Here is a 22,984-nt window from a genome sequence, read left to right on the forward strand (position 1 = left end):
TGTGTAAAATTAAATTTTATATTAAATGACGTGCACGTGTATTTATTTAACTAAGAATTATATTGAAATTATGGAGATTGGAATGAATTTTAATTTGGGTTGTGGATTAATGGATAGTTATACCTACAAATGTGTATAGCTATTTTCAACTTCAAAGGAAGCATTTAAGCTTCTTGTAATGTGTAACAGCAATAAGAAGCTTGGCGAATAAGTTGTTTTAAATTAAAAGTCTAAGTACAGTGATACCTCTAAGAGCAAATGTAGTATGTACCAGAGGCCTATTTATTATACATCTATAATGAGTTCCGTCTAGAATTATAGTTAAAATTCCTCTCTTTTAAAAAAAGGGGGTAGGGGTGGGGTAAATACTACACTGCATGGAACAACACCAAAGCGGGTATTAGGCTATAGGAATGTGCTAACGATAAGAGATAGGGGGTGGTGGGAAGTTACACGCATACACACTCCCTTATTGTTTTGCCGGACATGGTTTTTCCCCATTTTGTTCCCCTGGTCAGTCTCTTCTTTCCCCCCCCCCCTCCCCCAGATCTGAAAGAAACAGCGTGGTCGGTGTCAGAACACGATAATAATAGATTAGCAAGTTTTGATTCAAAATAACTGGGCTGGTCTTCAGGTGACGCTTGAGGTTTTTTTGTTTGGCACTGGTTAGAAGTGCTAGTACAAAGTGGCAAGCATCCTCTTCTTCGTGAGGTTTATTCTTATCATTGAACAAGTTCGCCATATTGTTCACACCTCAAAGAAAACGTTTGATCACCTGATTTCTTCAGAGATTCATTCACCGCGTTAGTGTGCAAGGCGCCTTTTTTTCCTTCATATCATACCGACACTTTCTCCTAGGCATCTTTATGTTCTTAAAAATAGGAGGTAAAATCCTTCCACTGTTTGTCGCTATGCCTCGCAATCAATTGCCATCAATATTTTCATCGATGTCCATCTGCTACTCCCTCACTTTCAAAACAATGTTGGAGCCGACTCTCACTGAACAGTCTTGGTGCCTGCAGTAAGTCAACAACAGAACAGGAGAGATGAACACGGGGCATGTTTAAAACAGCATCAACCCTTACATGACAGACTCAAAACAAGCATTAAAACTGACGGCCTTATAGATAGAAAAGGTAGAGTGAATCGCCAGAACAAATGGGATTTTCGAGTCCACCATTCTACACGTCACTAATTGGCCTCTAGTGCTAATCGTCAAATGATTCTGTTTTAGTTTACATTATTGATAAATCTGAGTGATTAGCAAATTTGATTAGATCTATATCCGTAATAATGTTACTCCCAGAAAGATGGGGGGAAAAAACAACAATAGAAACATAACCACTAAACGACTTGGCGTTATTATTCTTAATTTTTATCCCTTTTCGACAAAATTACCACATTTGGCTCACTACAATTGATCCCTGTCAATTGGCTTCCTTAAATACGACGTACACCAAAATATTCAATTTGGTCCTCTGAAAAAACGGCTTCAGGCGTAGCCTACTTTAACGTCTACACAGTAAACTTCGTTTGTCTATGTAGTTCCAACAAAATCCTAAATCCCATTGCAATAAATTATAAACTTCCGCCTTGTAGGCCCAGGACTTATGAAGTTCCCGTAAAACAGCTTGTGAATTGTAAACCCCTTTCATATTTATAAAGCTCTATAAGTCGTTTATATTATAGATATCTTGCCTTGTATTCATGGCAAAAGCAAGCTATAAATAATAGGTTATAGATCTAGTAAACATAGTGCCGGTCCAAAACATTTCTAACACTGACTGCTTTGAGGCGGATTTTATTAAATCAGATCGATCATGATAATGCATTATAATCCAAAAAGAGAGCAGTGACAAATCGCGCCATTTTAGTTTTCAAATCTAGTGCTACTCTTTCCACTCACCCTTCCACTTTTTGTTGCAGAGGGGGTAGGTGTGGTCGGGTCGGTAAAGCTCATTGTTGCTAAAGCGAAAAATCCTGAGTTTGAACCAACGGGCAAATGATGATCCGTGGAAACAGCTACTTACCTAGGAGAGAAAAACTCCAAAATCAAACAATTGCCGCCTTGGGGGTCATCCATAAATGACGTCACGCTATTTGTGACGATTTTTACCTCCCCCCCTCCCCCCCGTCACACATCGTCACAAAAAGCCAGACCCCCCCCTAAAATGACGTCACACTTCAGCCTACAACCCCTCTCATAATTGCAGTTGAATTTTTCTTAAAACATCGATATTTTTCCAAAATCTTGTCTGAACTCTATCAATTCCTGTTGCAATTTATTAAAACAGTTTTCAAAAACGCGAAATAACGTCTAAAATTTGTTTTCTAACATTGCTTTTTTATAATACAAAAGTGTGACGTCGCACCATCTGAACCCCCCCTCCTCCTAATCACACACCGTCACAAAATTACGGACCCCCCTCCCCACTACGAGTGTGACGTCATTTATGGACGACCCCTTGTAGGTTATTCTTGGAAGGACAAAGGACGTGGAAGCAAATCAAGTGAGAAAATCAGGCTGACAATAAAGAACGAAGAAAAGAAAGGTTGTACCATGTCTTGCTAGGAAATCAAGCAATGATTAATTGCTTTACCTTCACTTCGACATTAAATATATGCCCTTATATGAAAATTGGCAGCTTTTCATTAATTGATATCCAGAGGTATTGCAAAGGGGTGTGGACCACACCGGATGACCCCATTTTAGGGGTGGAGTGACACCAAGGCAAAACAAAATTAGTGCAAAATCTACCTGGCTCTGATGGGTAGGCCTTTTTTTTATTCAATTTAGCGAAAGTAAAAACGGTTGAACATAGTGCTGACCGTATCATTCTTTCATATGCCGAGGTTAAGAAACGCGTGAACTATTTCATCTGCCATATGGCTTGTTAGGTCTGAAAGAGGAACTTTAACTGAACAGTCTGAACATTGTCTTTAATATGTTAAATTGTTGTCACTCCTAAACTATTATTTTCTGAGGCATGGCGTCGATCTGTTTTTAACATAAATCGGCTAACCTAACATTGTTGCCTCCAATTTTCCTTGTTATTTGATCACCTGAATATTAAAATTTAATATTATTTAATTTAAATAGTGTCACCCCATGCTGCCCTCAATCCCCCCTCCCCCTACCCCCCCCCCCCCCAGCTACAACATTGATATCTTTTAGATTCCCGAGTCATGACTTATTTGGCCATTTGACAAGAGTTGTTTTGCTGAGAGCCAATTAATATACATCCGCATGGGTGTATGTGTGTGTGTGTGTGGGGGGGGGGGGGGGTATTTGGACGGACGGCTATCCATTTATCTTAAGGACTATATGTCATATGATATTCGTACAATTACTTTTTTTCTTCTGAATAATTAATATTTAAGAAAAGAGTTAACACGTTTCCATTACAGTTATTACAGGCTTTAATTTGAGTTGTTATGTGATCAGACAATAAATGTAGCAGTACCATTAATAATTATATTACATTATATTATAAAATGTAGCTTGCTTACAGTTAGCAGTAGTTAGCCTAGGCCTGATTTTTTAAAAAAATACCGGATGATAATATATTTGACCTAATTTGCGACTTACCTGAAAATCTGGCACGTCGATCTCATTGGTCAATTGTCGTATTTGAAATATGTCGCGCTAGACGTAAACTACACATTGAAAAACAAAATAATAACAATAAGCCGATGAACGGCTCTTAAAATCGTTTCAGGCTAATGTTAAAGAGTGGGTAAGAAATGTTAAACTTAAACAAATAATTAAACAAATATAAAAACCTTTATAATAAGCTTTTAAATTCACTGAAAATTGGAAAATAAATTAAAAGTAGGGCCTAATCCTAATAAATCTAGATTCTAGATCTAGAATCTACTTCAATCTAGACAATAGATTAGAAATAGATCTCTTCTCTAGTCTCTAGAATTGAATTATCAGAATTAGAATACTCTCTAGATTTCTAGACGTCTAGGTCAGCAGATCTAGTGAGCTAGGCCCTAACAATGACCAATCTCATCTGAATCAATCTAGCTAGATAATCTACTACTACCAGCTCTACACTACTCTACAGTACAGTCATGAATAGTCTACAGCTCAAGCCTGCCCTACTTCCTAGGCTAGGCAGAGCAAATAATAATTATTAATTATAATTTATAGGGCCTAGGCCTAATAGTATAGGCCTAAATAATATTAAATATGTAGGCCCTAGGCCTATGCCCCACAAGCATTCTTTGCATAGGACATTACTGTTACATTAGTCACATTATCATTAAACTTTTCATCATACTCATAGTCATGCATAGTGATGTTTGGCAGTGTTAGGCCCAGTGTTAAGGTGGTGATGGTTGCGCATCAGGCAGACTGTTTTCATGGAATCACGAATCGGTTACAACTTACAACCCTATTGGCTCAGTCACTATTTTGGGTAAAATCACGATATAGCGTCGTAAATTATCTGGTGATTTTTGTTACTGTAAACCATAGTTTATTTGACCGTTGAAATAAAAATAAAGTCATGTGCATTAGGCCTAAATTTAATAAATTAATGTTTTAACTTAATTTTAATTGACAGAAAATTAGTAACAATTAGTAAAGATAAATATTATTAATAAAGTCGAATGTAGTAGGCCCGTAATTGTTTTTTTTTTAAGGAAACAGAAAAAAAACTTGCAGAAGATTTGCAACAACTAGATCTAGTAAAATAACATGATTAGATTTAGGGCCTACTAAAGTTAAAAGTAGTAAGAAGAACTAGAACAATGTTTAGTAGCAGCAAAAATGAGCATAGGCCTATACACTTTAATAATTAGAAATACAAAATAATTAGCAAAACAGTATTTAAAATGCAACTAAAATCAATCCATGCACATTTTTAAACATTATGTATTAAAAATAATATGGCGGCATATAAATGATGGTTTACAGTATTTTTGGTGGTTTCCGGAATGACTCAGCAGACTACGCCTGGTTTTACTGTTTTTTACTGCCGTACAATTCTGGAATAATAAAGGACGCTATATCGTGATTTTACCCTATTTTGTACCCTCCCCCCATTTCACTTAGATCTAGAGCAAGTAAATAAAAGCTGTCGAATTTTTATACGGCTAGGCATGAGGGTTTGGGTTAGGCATTCCAAAAAGAAAATTAAAAGCATGCTGAAATTGAAATCAATGGCCCTTAACTATATATGGTGTATAACTAGTTGATAAGCAATACTTGTGTTGGAGGGAATCCCTTCATACATTAAAATTAAGAATGAAGAAGAATAAGAAATACTAGGTCTACATTAATAATGTCAATATTTCAGATTGTCCCTTTGAATCCCAAGCCAGGCATCAGTCTTAAACTAAACAAACTTGTAGAATCTAGATCTGACTTTGACTACTAAATGACATTATAATCATTCTAAAGTAGAGCCTATACTTTTTATTTACTTTCTTAGGAAGCCAAAATGGATACTAGTGGGAGTATTTGTGGTAAACGAAGCTTTTCAGAACTTCAGTCTACTGGACATAGAAGACTTCTTGAAGAAGATGAATTGCCTGTTAAAAAAAAACTCAAGACAAGATTGGTTGATCTGTTTAACAGAGCATCAATATGTATGGCATCAGGTGCTGAAGATCACATGAAGGTTTACTTGCGCATCAAACCATTGTGTAAAAATGAAGATGGTAATCAGGTAATCTCACATATTTTTATGGCCACTGAGTGAAAAAAATCTTATTTTATCAAGCTTTAATCGAAAAAGACTAACCCATTTCATTTGCCTGTATTTTTGGTTGCCCTTTAGTTCCATTAAAATAAATCCTATTTAATTTATTATCATGATCTACTATGTTGTTTAACATCACTAGGTTCTATACCTACCATATTTTACTTATCGTGTCATTTCACATATTTATAACTAGCTTGCTGGACATTCTTTACCAAGAGGGCTTTCCTTCATGGCTACCATGCTTTTTTTTAATTAACTTAATAGCTTCATAATTGTAATGTTTTTTTTTAAAATTTAGCAATGCTTTGAGGTGGTAGAAACTGAGAATACAATTGTTGCAACAGCACCAGAAATAAGTCATACTTACAAGAGCATGAAAAGAGGAGTTGGAAAATCATCACATAAATTTACGTTTTCAAGAATATTTAATGAAGCCACCACCCAGGGTGCTTTTTTTAATGAAACTATGCTTGACATGACAAAGGATTTTATTAGTGGACAGAACTCTCTTGTCTTTACTTATGGGGTTACATCCTCTGGTAAAACATACACTATTCAAGGTATTTATGAATTTGATATAATATATGTTTCACCAAGTTATTGTTTTAAGATAATTAAATAAGTCATTATCGAGAAACATAGCTACAATAACTCAAACTGATTGCATATGTGTATAGTTTTGCTCAATCACATTTATTTTGTTTGAAGGTAAACCTCAAGATGCTGGCATTCTTCCCAGGTGTTTGGATGTCATATTTAATTCTATAAATGGAAAACAGATTCCTAGCTTGACATTGAAACCACAGATGTTTACAGATGTTGTACGTTTATCAGCTGAAGAGGTTTTGGTTGAAAAAAGAATAAAAGAAAAAACAATGAGAATGAGTGTTGATGATGTAAGCAGACAAATTTCATCACACTTTATATTTGCTATTACTAAGTTTATTGTTATGTCATGTTAACGGCTCAATCATGTATGAACATAATGAAATTTTGGTTTATAAATAAAATTCTTATAGGATACAACAGTAATGACATTGCTTGGAGATGAAATGGAATCTGTCTTATCAGATAATGCCACAGCAAGTAAGTTGTCTAAAGTTAACTTTAAATAAATCATTATCGTAACTGTTTATTGGCTGTGAATTTTATAAAAAATTTTCTAGTTGACTTTTTATGAAAGAAGGGGGGGGGGGTATCAAAGAAGATGAGTTACCAGCTTTTTCACAAAGATGAAAGTTTTACACTTCAGTATTCCCGCTATCTTCCTTCAATTATGTTTAATTGCACAGATGACATTATTGAGCAACTACTCCATAGTAAACTAAATGATTTTCAAAACTTCATCCATGCTTAGGACTAGAAAAAAATAACACTAAAATGTGATATAAAGTAAAATGTTTTTAAGAAACTCACATTGGTACAATTTAAATTTTGTTAATGGTATATTCAAGAGGCTAGGTGAACATATTGCATACCTATGTGCAGCCTTGACATTTTTTTTCTTTTTTAAATATAACATATCTTTAAAAAAAAAACAACCTTTTTACATTCAATTTTATCTTTGTGTTTAAAGCCATACATGTTTTATCTTATTTAGGTACAAGTGGTTGTGCAGAGGATTTATTAAATGAAGTTAAAGATAGAGCACGTGAGGAACTTAAAGTTGATGTAGAAGACCAAGGAAAGATAAGGTTTGGTGTCTGGGTAAGCTTTGCTGAAATCTACAATGAACAAATCTTTGATCTCCTAGAGCCTATGCCTATTAAAAAAAATGCAAGACGCCCAGTGTTGAAGATATGTGATGATAGGAATGGAAATCCTTATGTAAAAGGTACTTAAAAGTTACTTTTAGATTTTGAATTCTTTAGTTTTCATAATTAACATTCCATTTTTAAAAATTGTTTGATGACTTTCAAGCATTTTATAATCCCTTGTTTGATACATTTGAATGAAACTGAAATTTTTATTATGAAATTGACAAGTACATTATTGTTGCATTTTTAATCAGGCTTGAAAGAAATACATGTAGAAACAGCTGATGAAGCTTATAAGCTGTTAACTATAGGTCAGCGAAATTTACAGACAGCTTGCACACGTTTGAACCACTGTTCCTCTCGCAGGTAATTTTACTGTTAAAAATTAGATAATATCTACCTTAATTATTTTTTTTAATTTATAATAATACTACTTTTGAAAAATGGGCTGTCAAATGCAGTGTTATTAAAAATCTTTATTGTTTTCATGTAGCAAAATTTTGTACACACATAAACTGGAGATTTTAAATTTTAATTTCAGCCATTGCATATTTAACATTAAGATAGTCAGAGTTGCAGACAAAGATGACCCTCACATTGCACGAGTAAGCATGTAAGTATGTTATATAATTCTCATAAGTCAAAAGTCCGCTGTTGGTTCTATTGTTGTTAAGAGTAGCTTGTGTTAAAATGGTTTGTTTTGCTTAGCCAAGAAATTATTTATGTTCAGCATAACAAAACCTTCACTTTAAATGTTTCATGTTGATGATTATAGGCTTTCGTTATGTGACCTTGCTGGATCAGAAAGATACTCCAAAACACAAGCAACTGGTGATCGCCTGAAAGAAGCAGGTAACATCAATTCTTCTCTGATGACACTTGGAAGATGCATTGAAACGTTGCGACATAACCAGCTTCACAAGTAAGTTCAATTTCTATTCAGTACAATGTTACCTAAAGGTTTTATGTTTTATAATTCATTGCAAGTAAAGTTTTTGCTTTTAATTTGAAGTAAAAATAGTTAAACATGCACTATTTACAGAGTCTGCCCTAATTTGCAATAGTAAATTAGTAGCACATGTATCTTGAATCTGTATAAACTATTTTTTGTGTGCCTTTTCTTTTCCCAGAGATCAGCAAAGATTAGTCCCATTTCGTGACAGTAAACTGACTCGTCTTTTACAAAACTTTTTTAATGGCAGTGGGCGAGCAGCCATGATAGTTAATGTCAGTCAATGTGCTACAATGTTTGATGACACACTTCATGTTTTCAAGTTTTCTGCCATAGCTAAACAAGTAAAATATATAGAAAAACCTCCAGAAAAACCCAAAAAGACTTTGCCCCCAAGGGAATCAATTCAATGGGAGACACAAGGTATTAAAAGTGATTAGGTGTTTGTTGAAAATCGAACTTTTTATTAAAAGGATTTTATTACCTTCTCATATACTCATTTTAAAAAAAAAGTAAATAGCAGAATCTTTAAAGATAGGATAAACAATTGGCATGATGCGTAGTTTAAAAAATATATAAAAATTTTAAAATATGCAGAAGCTGCCTTAAGAGCTGCACAAAATGATCCTCTTCCAGAGGATGATGATGAGGAAGATGAATTGAATGATGAGGAAGAGGAGAGCTCTGAAAATTTCAAGAACATGAAAGAAATTAGAGGTTATATTAAAGTAAGTTATATTTTTCAGATTTATATTGTGTTCTAATAATAATTATTGTTTGTTTAATTTTAGTTGTAGTAATAAAAAGACAGTTCCTGTAAAAATCAAGTGTATAACCTTTAGTTCACAACAGATGTATGTTGTATCTCTGTATTGTACTTTTTAATGTTACAGAACCTTGAGAGGAGAAATGAAAAACTTGTGGAAATGTTGGAAGAAGAGATGAATGCTGCTAGCAGTATTGAGAATAGAGTTAGAAAGGAAGTTACGCAAGCTATGATGAAGCAAGTAGTGAATATTGAAGAAACATACAGGTAAAAAGATTTTTAAAATTTGTTTTAAATTTAATTTTTTAAATCTATTCTTTAGACTATGGGTGATGCTGCCAAAAAATGCTAAAAAGTAGCTATATATTGACAAAATTAATGTGTATAAAATAAAATAGCTTGACATGTTTATGTGATGGTAGTAAAAAAGTAATAGTATAATCAGTCACTGTATTATAGAAGAAAAACTGTTATTTGAAATTGGAGATGTAAACATGTGCCAAATACAAAAGTCTAGAATTCACAACACTCAAGATAATGAAATAACAATTAAGACCCTTGAAGTGCTAACTTAAATTAAACACAAAATCCTTAATTTAGCTATCTGTGTTTTGAATCTGTTCAGGTTTTTGATGTTTGAAAAAATCTAAATAAAGATGTTTTTTGACAAAATTAAATGCTTTTAGGTTTAAACCTTTAAAAAAATATTATAAAACAGTCAACTTTTTTGTGTTAACAATGCTAATCTGCATTTAAAGGTTTAAGTTTTTTAATTTAGCTATAAATACGGTTTATTAATATTATTTACTACATGTATAGTTTTCATTTTTTTAATTGTCACTAAAGCGCTATGCTAAAAGAGACAAGGGAAGAAGGCCAGGAATTGGCAGATGAACGGGTTAAAGGAATAATGGAAGTCTATGAACAACGCCTTCAAAGAATTCAAAAGAAAGTTGATGAGGATGATGAATGGGTTTCCAGCTTATTATATCACCAAGAACAAGTTAAAGTTCAGGTATAGGCTACATACTTTAAAAAAATAACTTGTTCATTGTGTTTAATTCAATATATTTTTCCTTTTATTATGTTAAACAATTTTAGTGTGTATTTGGGAGATTTTCAATAAACAAGTTAAGTTTATTTTGTAGGAAAGAGATCTCCAGATTGCTGAGCTTAAAAATTTGGTTGCACAGCTTAAATCTCAAGTAGAATCCAAAAAATCGGTAAGTATGTTGATTACTTTTCACATTTTAGTAAATTTATTCCTCCTAATCTGTAGTAGCTTCCCACAGATTTTCTAGTAATTTACTATCAAGGAACATCTCTGATTTGAGCTTTAGATTTTCCCCCATTGTTTGGCTTAAACAGCAACTTAACAGAAATTGTTTTAGATCCCTAAATCTTAACTCCAAAAGCTCAAGTACTGGAAGACAACAAACCATATCTAATATTTTTTGCATTGTCTAAAAATTTTGTAGCTTTAGTTAGCAACCTTTTATGACATATTTTATTTTCTAATATGATCAAAGAGTGCAGATGATTCAGTGGATATTGGAAACTCTGCTGTTATTGAAACACTTACTCAAAAATTACAGTCAGTTTCAAATCTTTCTAAAGAAAAGGTAATCTTAAGTTTAAAAATGTTGATTATTTAAAATACTCTTACTTATTTAAAAGCTTGTAAAAGAAAATATAGCAAATGGAAGTTTTCATGTAATGACACCTTACCCCAGAGACTAATTTCAATAGATGTAAATTAGTTGAAATCCGATATTTCCCCTGTTAGAGCTGCAACTTTTCTTTGATATTTTCATTTACTCCTACTTTATCGTCTATTGTGTTATTTTTTGTTATTGTTTTTTAACTTTGGGGAAAATATGGAGATGTCTTTGGAAACAGCCAACATGCATTCCACAAGATCCTATGAAAATTGGCCTACCAATACTAGATCAAGATTCTGTATGTTAATTACTTTGCACACCATTCAAACGGACAATTGAATATGCAAATTTCTTTTCAATTGGGTCACGTGATTACGCTAGGTCTAACAGTAGGTCCACTAGATAAAACTAAATCTAGCTCAAGATTCAGCCCATGTAAAAAGAATTTTACATTTTTTCAATTCACAAGGCTATTTTTCAGCTTTCAGAATAATTTATAATTTCTTTTCTAGGATGCAAAGATAGACGAGTTGGAATCCCTTTTAACTGAAGCTGGGGAAGTTTACAATAAGCATATGGTTGACATAAAAGAACTGAAAGAGACAATAAGTCAACAGAATAAAAAGTTAGAAAACCAAGTATGTATTGTTTTTCTTTTGCAAAAAATTAAACGTTTAGTCATTTTTATTTTATATTTATATTAAACATATAGGAGTTATGCTTGGTTGATTCATAGCAGTTTAATTAAAAAAAACACATTTATTTGTTTTTCTAAAACATCGTTCTAACAGATACATTTCTCTATTATATCTACAGTTAACCTCTGTAGCGGAACTTAATAAAAAGCTGGCTGACATAACAGAACAAAAAGATTCTGAAATGAAAGCTTTGGAAGAAGACACCACAAAGAAACTAAAATGTAAAGACAAAACTATATCGGCACTTGAAGAAGAGTGCAAGGAACTTCATGGTATTTATGCTACTTACTTATATTTATAACTTGTCATCAACCTCCCCATAACTTTCCTTAGACTTTCCAAATACTTTTTAAAGAGGTAAATGAAGTTTTTATAATAGGCTAATTTATTAAACTTCAGCCAACTGTTTTTATTAGTTTGATTGTCACCAACACCTTTATATCCAAACATTTATTTCAGATGAAATTGAAAGACTTCAAGATCAAATGAGTCAGTTAGATGAGCAGAGTAGATACAGAAATGAATTTGAAACTTCATCAGTACCAGAAAAACTGAATAACTCATCAAAAAGTGTTGATAAAATGGTTACTAGCATCAATAAGGCATTAGACGCTACTTATGTAGAAACAGATTCAAAAAACACATCAATGGAAGTCTCTCCCGCATTTAATCACAGCATAGGAAAGGAGTCTCTAGATTTAGCCAAGGGTGAAGACAGTATGATTATATCTTTGCAAATACAAAATGAACAGCTGCAAGCAGACATCTCTGAATTAAAAGTTAAGTTAAATCAGTCCTTGGTTGAAATTGCAGAAGCAAATGAAATGATTAAGAATTTCAAAAATGACAATGAAGAAATAAATGAAAAGTATAAAATTTCTGAAATGTCCGTGAAATCACTGCAAGAGGAAAATAAAGCTTTATCAGAAAAAGTGAACTCTTTACATCAGGCTAATGAGGAATTACTTGTAAAAGTTAAACAACCAACAAATTCCTTTTCTGTGAGTATTACTGAAATGGTGAGGAAAATAGAGAACAATCTATCTGCCAGTGAGCACCACGCTGGGGCAGAAGAAGAACCCGAAGATTTGAACATTAAAAATAGTAATGCCAACACAGAAGACCCGAGTGATGATAAAATTGAAGATGAAAAATTTCAAGCAACCCAAAATTTAGTTTTGAAACTAAAAGATGCTGAATTAGCAAATGCAGCACTTCGTAGTAAGCTAAAACGAGAAGAAAATGATTATTTGAAGAGAGAAGAAGCTCTTATTCATGGCTATTCAGCTGAAATAGACAATTTGAAATATGAGCTTGCTAAATTCAAATCCAAGGTGGATGTACCCTTAAGAACAAGAGCTCAACGTGGGAAAAAAAGAGCCCTGATGGATGTGAGTACTTGTTCAGTTACATCTGAATCTATCAATGAGGGACCAGATATTCCTCATGAGCAAGATGAAAGCAAGGATAAGGAAAGTCTTGTTGTTTTAACAAATGAGATTGTTGAGCTTCAGACTCAGCTTTATTCTCTGCATGCAGCTTATAGAAAACAGTGCAAGAATGGCAATGAGACCAATTCATTTATACAGGATGTTGTACTTGGTACACCAAGAACACGCGTGTCTGCCTTAGGTGGTTTTCGTTCAGAAGACAATGTAACAGATAGTGTTCTACAATTCGAAATTGAAGAATATGCAATTAAAATGGATGAGCTGAGGACCAAAATTTATCAGTATGATACTGAAGTCAGAAGTTTAAAATTAGCTCTTGAGAAAGAGAGAGCTGCCTCCATGAATCTAGAAAAAATGCTGAAATTGTCTGAGAATAAACAAAAGGATGACACATCAGTTGTGATTTGTGAAAAAGAAACTAATTCAGAAAGTGCTATGGAGGAAAGAGATTCAAAAATTGCTGAACAATATGAGGTTATTAAGCAGCTTCAAGTTTCTCTTGAGGAAAATACCACATCCAAAAAAGAAACAGAGCAAGAATTAATACAACTAATTGAAAAGCAAAAGTTACAAGAGGAAAATTTACTTAGTCTGGAAAAGGACAAGAGTGACCTTCATAAAAAGATTGCAGAACTGGTCACTGAACAAGATAGTTTGCAGCAATCATATGAAAAAAACATGGAAATGCAAAAACAGAATCATGAATCACAAATCAAAGTACTTAATGATAATCTGGTACAAATTACAAACCATCGTGATGAATTGGTTGTGCAGATGAATGAAACTAAAACTGAGTTGAAGACACTAAAAGATGAATTGAGTATTAGTCATTCAACAGGAAATGATGTTGAAAAGTTAAAAAATGAAATTTCAGAACTGCTAAAGACTGATCAAGTGCTCAAAGATAAGTTGTCAGAAATGTCAGTTTATAAAGAGCAATTTTCCAATATGGAACAAGCTTACAAGGAAACCAAAGAAAAATTGCAAGTGCTAGAAGAACTAAAAGTTAAGCTTGAAACAGAGTTAGCTGGCCTTAAAGTAACTCTGTCTACTAAAGAAGACAACCTGAAAAATGTATATGAAGAATACAACAAAAAACTTGAGTCTCTTCAGGCAGAGTTCACCAGCGAGGAAGATGTTAAAACAGAAACCATTGCAGTGTTAAAAAAGCAGTTGGAAGATGTAAAACAGGAGTTGGATCTTAAAAAAAAAGAGGTAAATTGTTTGCATGTTTAAACACTGAAGTATTTTATTATACTCCTATAGTTGTTAACCTCAGCTATGACATTCTATTAGATGTTATATTTACCTGCAATAGTCAGCTCATCTTATTGAACCCAATTTTTTTTTTTTAACAAAACCTTCAAGATAGTGTTTTTAAATATTCTGATATTGTAGCCAGTATCAGTGAATTCTGAAGTACAGTTTTTTGCGGTTTAGTATAATATTGTTAGCTGTGTACACTAAATAGATGGTTTGGATGGGATACTGTGGTTTAAATAATTTTGTTCTCTAATACTAAGTTGCACTGGTAAACTTTCCTTTGCGTTCATTTACAGAAATAAGGTGCCTGATTCTCAGATTATATTTAAAAATATGTTTAAAATGATGAATAGATGAACCAAGAATAATTCTGTTGAATAACTAATTGGGATAAATAATGATAGATCTTAAATTGTTTCCAATATAACTTGTGTTAATGAATTAAGCTGAAGTATTTAATTTCCTATTTGTTGAATTAGTATGAGAAGCTTGAGTGTCAAAGACAAGAAGATGGTGCTGAAGTTTCACAAAAACTGTTGGTTTTGGAGCGGGAAAAGAAAGCTGCTGAAAGAAGGGCAATTGAGGCTAAAGAGAGAGAAGAAGAGTGGCAAATGAAATGTCAAGGGCTGGAAAAAATTAAACAGGTAGAGGAAAACATTTATATCCTATCAAAACCTCTAGCTTCAATTAACTTACTAGTAAGTTGCATTAGATACAAAAACTATATCTCTTTATTAACATCTGGTAAATATTAAAAGGACATCTTTAATGTTCTCCCAAGTTGAGGAGGGCTCATACAATTTTATTTTCTACTTAAATAATTCAGTGCTTTTTTGTATTGGTATGTTGTGGTCTAGAAGTAACCTTGGCTTAATAAACATAATCATTACATATTGTTACTAAATTTAAGCATAGATCTTACACCTAGGCATGGCATTAGACTCACATTTGACAAAAGTCCTGTAGAGTAAATACTAAATTTAGACTCAGTTACTGCTACACACAGATTTTCTACACCTGGATGGTAAAACTCAATCATACAGACCTTTTTAAGTCTCTAAACTGACAATTTAGACCTCATAATTAGACTGCTTACATATTTATATACCATGTCTGGCATTTAGTATGTAATTCTACAGAAAACATATTCAATTCATACAATCTGTGGTGATGTGTAGAAATACCTTGATTGGTATAGTCTTATTATAGGTCATGTTTAAACTGTCCATTTTAGAAAGATTTCTAGGATATTTCTTTCAAAATGAAAGAAATGTAAAATGAAACGCACAAAAAACCTGAAAGGCATTTTGAATTGAATCCTTGACTATGTTTGCATCTTGCTAACTCTACACTGCTGGTTTCTGTTTTGGGTATTATTAGAATAGTTAATAAGCACATATTTTACATACATTTCCTATATCTGTCGTTGTTTATATAGCCTAGATTATCTTTAAATTGTTAATTTTGAAACATTTGACAATAAAAGTGAGTAAGATAATTTGAGATATATAGATCAACCACTTAAAAATTTGGAAAAGCCCATTTAGCAATTGAATACTCTAAAATTTAATGCTGTCTCATTAGTTGCTTTTTACTATGAAAATATAGTGCTTTTTTTTTCTAATGCCATATTAACATAAAATAAAATGTTTATTCATATACATTTAGTCTACACCATACTTTATTATAAATATTTCCCACATTTATTTATGTTTGATGTACAGGATAATTTCTAAATGCATCATTATTTGGTGATTTGGCTTGGACTTTGAAAAACCAAATTTTAATACGAAGAAATAACTAGGTAGTTTTTATTTTCCTCCTGTGCTTTTAGCTAGAACAAAAGTTGCATGAGCAACTTAGGACTACAGTAAACACCTTGAGAAAACAGTCTGAGCAAATGAATGAGCAAAAAGAAGAATTATCTGCAAAACAAGAGGAGCTGAATCAACTTAATGAGAAGCTTGATTTTCTAAAATCATGTGTGAGATTATCTTTCTTTGCACATAGCTGAGCTATTGAGGAGTTAAATACTATAGTGGTTAAAGTGTCAGTTAGAAACCACTAGTTTACCATCAGCTGAAAGAAGCATTTAATTCACTTAAAATACTCTAAATCTAAATTAAAAATAGTTATAACAAAATGTAATTATTAGATTTATAATTTATTTAGTCTATTGTACCTATTTTGCGTTAGAGAATTTTGTGTGTATTTTTCGTTTTATAATTTTTGTCCATGTATATATCATAGTTTAATAGCTCCTTGCATAATTAACATTACTAAATGAAAAAACAAACATTATTTTAAAAATATGCAACATCAAATAACAAGATACCTCTCACAATTATAGTGAGATTTTTCTATTTTGAAATATTTTACTGCAATGTTGAAAAATAAACACCAAAAAATTAAATGGATAAGTTGTTAGAATATTTTTAAGCTGCTTTACACAGGTTTTAAAAAAAATAACTTTAATTTTCATTTATTTTACTTAATTATGAATATTTTTGTTTAGGAAGTTTCAATGCAAAAAAGAGTAGATGATCTGCAACAAGAAATAAATGCAGAAAAGGAAGAAAAGAAACGTTTAGAAAAAGGTAATGTTTTAGATGTTTCCTAGATGTCAAATTTGTATTTGTTTATTGAATTCAAGGAGAGCACAACTAATAAAATTTTAACCCTTTGAGCCCTGGCCTCCCTGGCCTAATTTCTCCCATTTCCTGAGCTCCCAGGGCCAAACCAATTTTCACTTATCTGCTTCTAACTTTGCCCTTAACTTTTGAACCGTTTGAGATAATCAAGCCACATTTGGTATCAAGGCTCAGGATCAAACAACAATGCAGAAAAATTCGGAAATTCTGTATTTTTTTTTACAATGTATGAACAGAACAATGTATATAAAACAAACACATAATTATACTGGCTCAGTAATTATACTGGCTCAGTAGGCATCTCCCATTAGCCAGGCAGGCCTGACAAGGCAAACTCTGACTAACTGGCTTAGATATCGGTTTGATAACCGTGTATCGCCACTTCAGTCCTTTGGTTCTCTCCAAGCTATACCCCTGAAAGCAAGGTAAACTTGGAGCCCACCATCCAGTACCCTGCTCGAAAGTAAGGGTAGTTCATACCTAAAAAGTTTTGAACCAAAACTGCCTTCCACCCCTGGTACATTGTACCGCCTTGTACAAATAAAAAAAATGTCAGAAAGGCAAAAGGGAGAAAAAAGATTCCAAATGTACTAATTTTCCTTATTTTTTGTCACATTTTAAAACATTTTTAGAAATTTCATGGTTTAAAAATAAATCTTTCATAGCTGCATGATGAAAATATATTTCCTTGTATTAATTTCAGTGTTGGAAGAGTGAACAAAATTACTATTTGTGTCAATATTTTTACACACTTTCTTATGTTAACAGATTTTCTGGAACAAACTGCTCAACTTGATCTTATAAAAAGTAGTTTTAAGGAAGCGGAAGAAATGATGGATCAGCAGGAAAAGATAATTAACAGACAAGATGATGATCTTCTTCATATGAAAAATGGTAAGGTTAAATAAACCCTTTCATGTATTTTTCCTTTTTATTCCGTTTCCTCAAAATTTTCCATCAAACATGGGTAATACTTACAATAAAATGCTAAATATTTATGTTTTAATCTTAGCAATGGGTTTTTTTTTTTGCTACACTAACAATGAACCCTACTTTTGCTTTTTAAATAGGGGCTGTAATAAAACATAAATATATTTTTTTCACAGAAATGAGAATGGTTGTAAAACAGAAAGAAGAATTAGATGCAATTGTGAGCTCAAATAATCTTGAAATTTGTAATTTAAATAATCAGGTAAATATAATATATATTATAATCATTATATTTCTCTCCTAGGATTTTAATTAAAATGGAAAATTTGAAAAGGCAGATAAAAATTAAATCTACTTGTCTGCCCCTATAAATTTATAATTCTTTTCAGATATCAAAACTTAAAGAAGAAGTTAGTAGACTTCAGATACTTGAAAACAGAGCCAAAGAAGTGGAGCAGAGAGAAAAAATTACTGAGGATCAAATGCAAAAAACTAGTTGTGAGAAACGATCATTAGAAGACAAGCTGGAAAAGTTGGAGAAAGAAAAACTCTCCTACGAAGAAACAATAGAAAATAACCTAAAGATGAGCAAGGCTTTAAAAAAAGACTTAGGTGAATGTGAAGAAAAATTACATGATGCTGAAAAACAGAAACGAACTTTAGAGAAAAATCTTTTAAAAATGACAGACGAACAAAAGTCTCTAAAAGAAACAATTGACTTAGTCCACAAAGAAAAAAGTTTATTAAAGGAACAGATTCATCACTTTGAGACACAAGTAAAAAATTTGACAGATGTAAGTATTTATATGCTTATGAAATCTTATCTGTATTTGTATTGTTTATAAATGTACTTGTACATAGAAAGCACTGGTCTTTATTTATCAATGGTAATCTATAGATAAATAAATGAAATTAGACATTTTTTATGTTCAAGCCAACTTCTTTATAATTACTTTAGTTTTTTGTTTTAATTTTACTTTAACTTGTTTTTTTTTCAGTCCAAGATAGAAAATGAAAATCTCCATAAAAACAACCAAAATAAGATTTCTGAACAGTTGGAGCTTCATAATAAACAACTTCAACAGGAGATTGAATCACTGAAACTAGATATTCAAAGTAAGACATTGTTTTGTGTATATGTGCCATGTATTTTATATATTACTCCTTTGAAAATTGATTTACTGTACCCGTCTTAAATACTTCAAGAATACAAAGATAATGGAAATATAATTGCTTGTAAATAGTATTTGATGTGATATTTTGAAAGAATTTAATTTTAAAAAATCTGTTTACTTTCCCCAACAGATATCTGTATTTAATAGCTTGTATGGAGGGGGACGGGGGCGAAATACTTTTCATAAACAAATTGTGTACATTGTTTCTTATCTACCTCTCCAGGCAAACAAAAACAGTTTGATGCCCTTCAGGAATCTTTAAATGAAACTGTAGAGAATACAAAGGTTTGCAATTTAATAGGTCTTTTATATATTAATTTTATTTACAATTAATTTAAAAAATAGGTGTTTATTAGGTTTTTTTTTTAAATTCTGTAATGTTTAACAAGGTAAGTGACTATAAACATTAAAAAAACATTCCTTAAGATACAAAATTAAAGACAACAATTGATTAATTAAAATATGTTTGTTTTAGACTGTTGAAAAGGAACTACAGAAACAAGAAAGAATTAATAAAAGAAACAGAGAAGAAATGGAGGTAAAACAAAATTGTTCCTTAGTTTTTAACAATTAGCCCAACATTGGAAATAAGGGAATGTAATATCAAAGTTTTAAGTTGTCATGCAGTACTATTTGTTTCCTGAATTCAGAACTGGAAGAAAGAAAAAGATACTTGTGTGAGACAGCTAGAGAACCTGATCAGCAAAAGACATGAAGAAAATAGTTTTCTTGCTCATGAGGTATTGTACAATATCACTACTATTACTTAAGCTATTGAAGGGGGACTTCTATATTCTGACTACTTGGTGCTGATCAGGAGCTTTTTCTTCATACCTGGACTATCAATAATAATTTTTTCATCTTTTAGTTAAGTCTAGCTTTTTGATCTATTCACTGTTACTCTGTTACTGAGCTACATAAGTTCACTCAGAGGCGTAGCAAAAATTGCAAAATGTTCAGAAGAAAAATGTTTTTTTGCCAGTTCCATTAATGCTTCATTAAAGTTAAATAGTCTTTTAAGTACCAATCGACAACTATTACAAGAGTGGGGTGACACCATGACGTAAACGTGCTAACTATAGAGAAAAATTGCTACATCCTACTGTATTATTAACAGACTATAAATAATCATCGTCACTATTAAATCTGCAGTGATTAATACATCTACTTTGTTTCTTTGGGGGGGGGGGTGACACCACAAAGTGCCGCACCCTTGACAACCGACCTAGCGACACCACTGTGTTCACTATTATACTTGAATAACTAACGGAGTTAGATTTAGGCAGGAAGAGAAGTTGTATCTGCCTCTTATGTTTCTGTAATATAGCATTTTATCAGTATTTATTTCTTGACATTCTTGTGTTTCACAGATTGAACAGTTGAAAAAAGACAATTCTGATTTAGCCAAAAATATGAATACAGCTATAAGCATGAAGGATTCATTGATAGCAGATTTGAAAAAAGCGAACAATACTCTTTCAATACAGTTGGCACATTCACAGGTAAGTGTCTGATGAGGCTGCCATTTTTACCTTCAAGGACGAGTAAAACTTCTTTGCTGTTTGTCTTAAGAAATTTTTATAGTGTTATTTTTTAATTTTTTGTGATTAAAAACAATTATTTAGTCGTATAAAGTACAGCATTTATTCCTAACACTTTAAAAATTGAACTCATCTTGTGGTCAATTTTCAGGGTACCTGTCCTCCTCCTAAAATGACATCCCCAGACAATTCTTATTTTAAAAATAATGAACTCATCGAGGATTTAGACACAACTGGTCATTTGGAGATTGATGCAACACCACCAATAGCTGCTAAGAAAGGTCGTAAGAAACAGTTGTTGAGTGAGGTTAGTACTGTATTTAAACTTGTTTTATCTTTTTATAATTTGCAGTTGATAAGGTTTTATTTTTCTGCTTCTTAATAAATATCACCTTAAATATGCCAGTTTCCACATGCTTTGTTAAATCTACACTAAACTTTGTTTTGTCCATGTTAATCTTGTACATTGTGTATTGTACAGAGAGAAGTAATTGTTTTATGGTTAACATGGGTATTCAACTGTTGTTAGCAATAGTCTGTCACTGCTGATAATTATCACAAAGGAAAAAACATTTTCAGGTATTCCTCACACCTGTGTTCAAGTCACTTAAAACAATAGAGGCAAGTTATTTTCAAAAATATTTAAGTATTGATACTTAAACTGTTAATATTTTTTCATTTTGACTTTTTAATAAACAGTAATTCTCCAGATTCAAATTTTTTTTTTAGAAAAAAATAAAGTTAAAAAAACTTTATAAAATAATTAAATAATTCTTTACAACAGGAGCAAAATGAGAGTTCTCCAAGCAAATCAAGTTCCAGTAGGAGCAGTCAACATTCATCATCAGAACAAACAGCAGAGGCTTCCAGTTTAACACCAATTACCAGATCTGGTATGTTGTTTGCTCATTTATCTTATCAAGCTATGTTCTTTGGTCCCTCTCAATTTTCATTGCAATTTTTTTTATATTTCCCAACTACTCCATAATATAACGCCAAGTCTATTTAAAGTGTACTGATAAAAAAACAACTAGTCAGCAAAAAAATAATTTATTAAATATATTACAAATTTTTTTTTAATACATGTTTTACCCCTAGTTATTTCAATCAGTTAACTACATTTTTAAAAAATAAACATAGCATCAGGAAAGCATTCTAGTTTTTCTTTTTTTTTCAGCAAAAAGACAAAAAGAAAACAAAAAGAAAAAAATGCAAGAGCCATTTAATTTGGCATCTTATGTTGTAAGTATAACATTTTGTTTTGATTTTGCATCAGATCTTTGTTTTAAATATATTTTCTATAATTTTTATTTATGTAAATGTAATTTATAATTTATTTGAATCAATATATCTTGCAGGCTGCGGATGAATCACAAAATGAAAATGTTAATCCATACAGCACCAGGAGGTCCTCAAGACTTAAAACAAAAAAATAAAAATAGTAAGCTGTGAAAAGTTGTATATAAAATACCCTCTTGTTTCCTTTGCCATTTAATTGTTGTACATAATTTAAGATGACCTTGTACCTTACATGCTTTTTAACATGTAGTTTTTTACTTACTTGTATTAATAGGTAAATATTTTACTGTATATAATGGATAGACTTTAGTTTATTTGATATTACATTATTTGAAAAGATGCTGTTAAAATCTTTGCTTTTCATCAATCTATAATCTTATTTAAGTTTATAACATGACAACCATTATTCTCTTGTAAAATATACTTCTTACATGTACATTAGGTACAATTTGTATCTATTGAAAAAAATGTGTGAAAAAGGTGATTGCTCATTTCTTTATATGTATTGTATCAAATATTTTTATGAACATTTTTATGAAGTTTCAATATACAATATTTTAAAATGAAAGCTACCCTTGCTTCCTGACAAATAAAAAACACACCATTGCCTACATTTAAAAAAATGTCTTCACTGCACCATGATTCATTGTATTTGTCTAAATTGTGTTCTTTTGTTGAACATTTTTATAGATGAGGATAATATGCAATAATTTAAAATAAAAGTTATTGCCACAATAAAATTGATTCATATTGAAACTTGCCACAGTGTTTGTTTGATTTGAAATGTACATTATTACAACCTAGGTTCATATATGGACATCCTGGTCATCTGTTTGGTTTACATCTTCATATGGCACTTGACATGTAGCATACAACACACGAATTTTGGAAATTTGATGGTGAACGTACCCACGTTTTTTGTCATCAAATGTATGAACAGTCATCACAAGAACCTGCACAGCTCGAGGAAGCACAAAATCTACGAGCAGTCATTGGTAGATCCCCTAGGGTCGGAAGAAAAATTTATTTTCTACTTTTTAGTCCATAAGAAAAGTTATTTTTAAGTAGTTTATTGTGTATGTTGTCTTCATTCCATGCATTGATTATCACACTTAGAAATAAG

General features: G+C 31.8%; 1 protein-coding gene across 2 annotated transcripts; it reads left to right on the forward strand.

Moving 5' to 3' along the window:
• Positions 1 to 3,631: 3,631 nt before the first annotated feature.
• On the forward strand, positions 3,632 to 22,621 carry LOC131926938 (kinesin-like protein KIF20B). Of its 2 annotated transcripts, XM_059282541.1 has the most exons (34): positions 3,632 to 3,737; positions 5,445 to 5,681; positions 6,016 to 6,277; positions 6,426 to 6,613; positions 6,737 to 6,803; positions 7,318 to 7,551; positions 7,729 to 7,840; positions 8,016 to 8,087; positions 8,250 to 8,396; positions 8,605 to 8,849; positions 9,024 to 9,154; positions 9,320 to 9,459; positions 10,039 to 10,207; positions 10,341 to 10,415; positions 10,722 to 10,814; positions 11,366 to 11,491; positions 11,670 to 11,823; positions 12,011 to 14,217; positions 14,745 to 14,909; positions 16,100 to 16,249; positions 16,781 to 16,862; positions 17,685 to 17,810; positions 18,023 to 18,108; positions 18,236 to 18,640; positions 18,845 to 18,962; positions 19,245 to 19,306; positions 19,497 to 19,559; positions 19,672 to 19,761; positions 20,392 to 20,523; positions 20,714 to 20,869; positions 21,142 to 21,183; positions 21,347 to 21,455; positions 21,740 to 21,804; positions 21,921 to 22,621. In XM_059282541.1, exons 2-34 carry the CDS (start codon positions 5,454 to 5,456, stop codon positions 21,996 to 21,998), a joined length of 6,579 nt encoding a protein of 2,192 aa, XP_059138524.1. In that variant the 5' UTR covers positions 3,632 to 3,737; positions 5,445 to 5,453; the 3' UTR covers positions 21,999 to 22,621. The 2 variants fall into 2 exon arrangements, with proteins under 2 accessions (XP_059138524.1, XP_059138525.1); XM_059282542.1 differs by lacking the exon at positions 16,100 to 16,249.
• The last annotated feature ends 363 nt before the right edge of the window (positions 22,622 to 22,984 follow it).

This window comes from Physella acuta, unplaced genomic scaffold, assembly GCF_028476545.2.
Source record: "Physella acuta isolate Inbredline_101_S28 unplaced genomic scaffold, ASM2847654v3 ptg001352l, whole genome shotgun sequence".
NCBI classification, from domain to species: domain Eukaryota; kingdom Metazoa; phylum Mollusca; class Gastropoda; family Physidae; genus Physella; species Physella acuta.

Bases quoted from the DNA above. Each gene is read 5' to 3' on its own strand.
- LOC131926938 (XM_059282541.1), top strand. From the start codon at position 5,454: ATGGATACTAGTGGGAGTATTTGTGGTAAACGAAGCTTTTCAGAACTT. The intron at 9,155-9,319 runs GTAAGTTATATT...TTAATGTTACAG, and splicing joins AAATTAGAGGTTATATTAAA to AACCTTGAGAGGAGAAATGA. The intron at 16,863-17,684 runs GTAATGTTTTAG...TTATGTTAACAG, and splicing joins AAAGAAACGTTTAGAAAAAG to ATTTTCTGGAACAAACTGCT.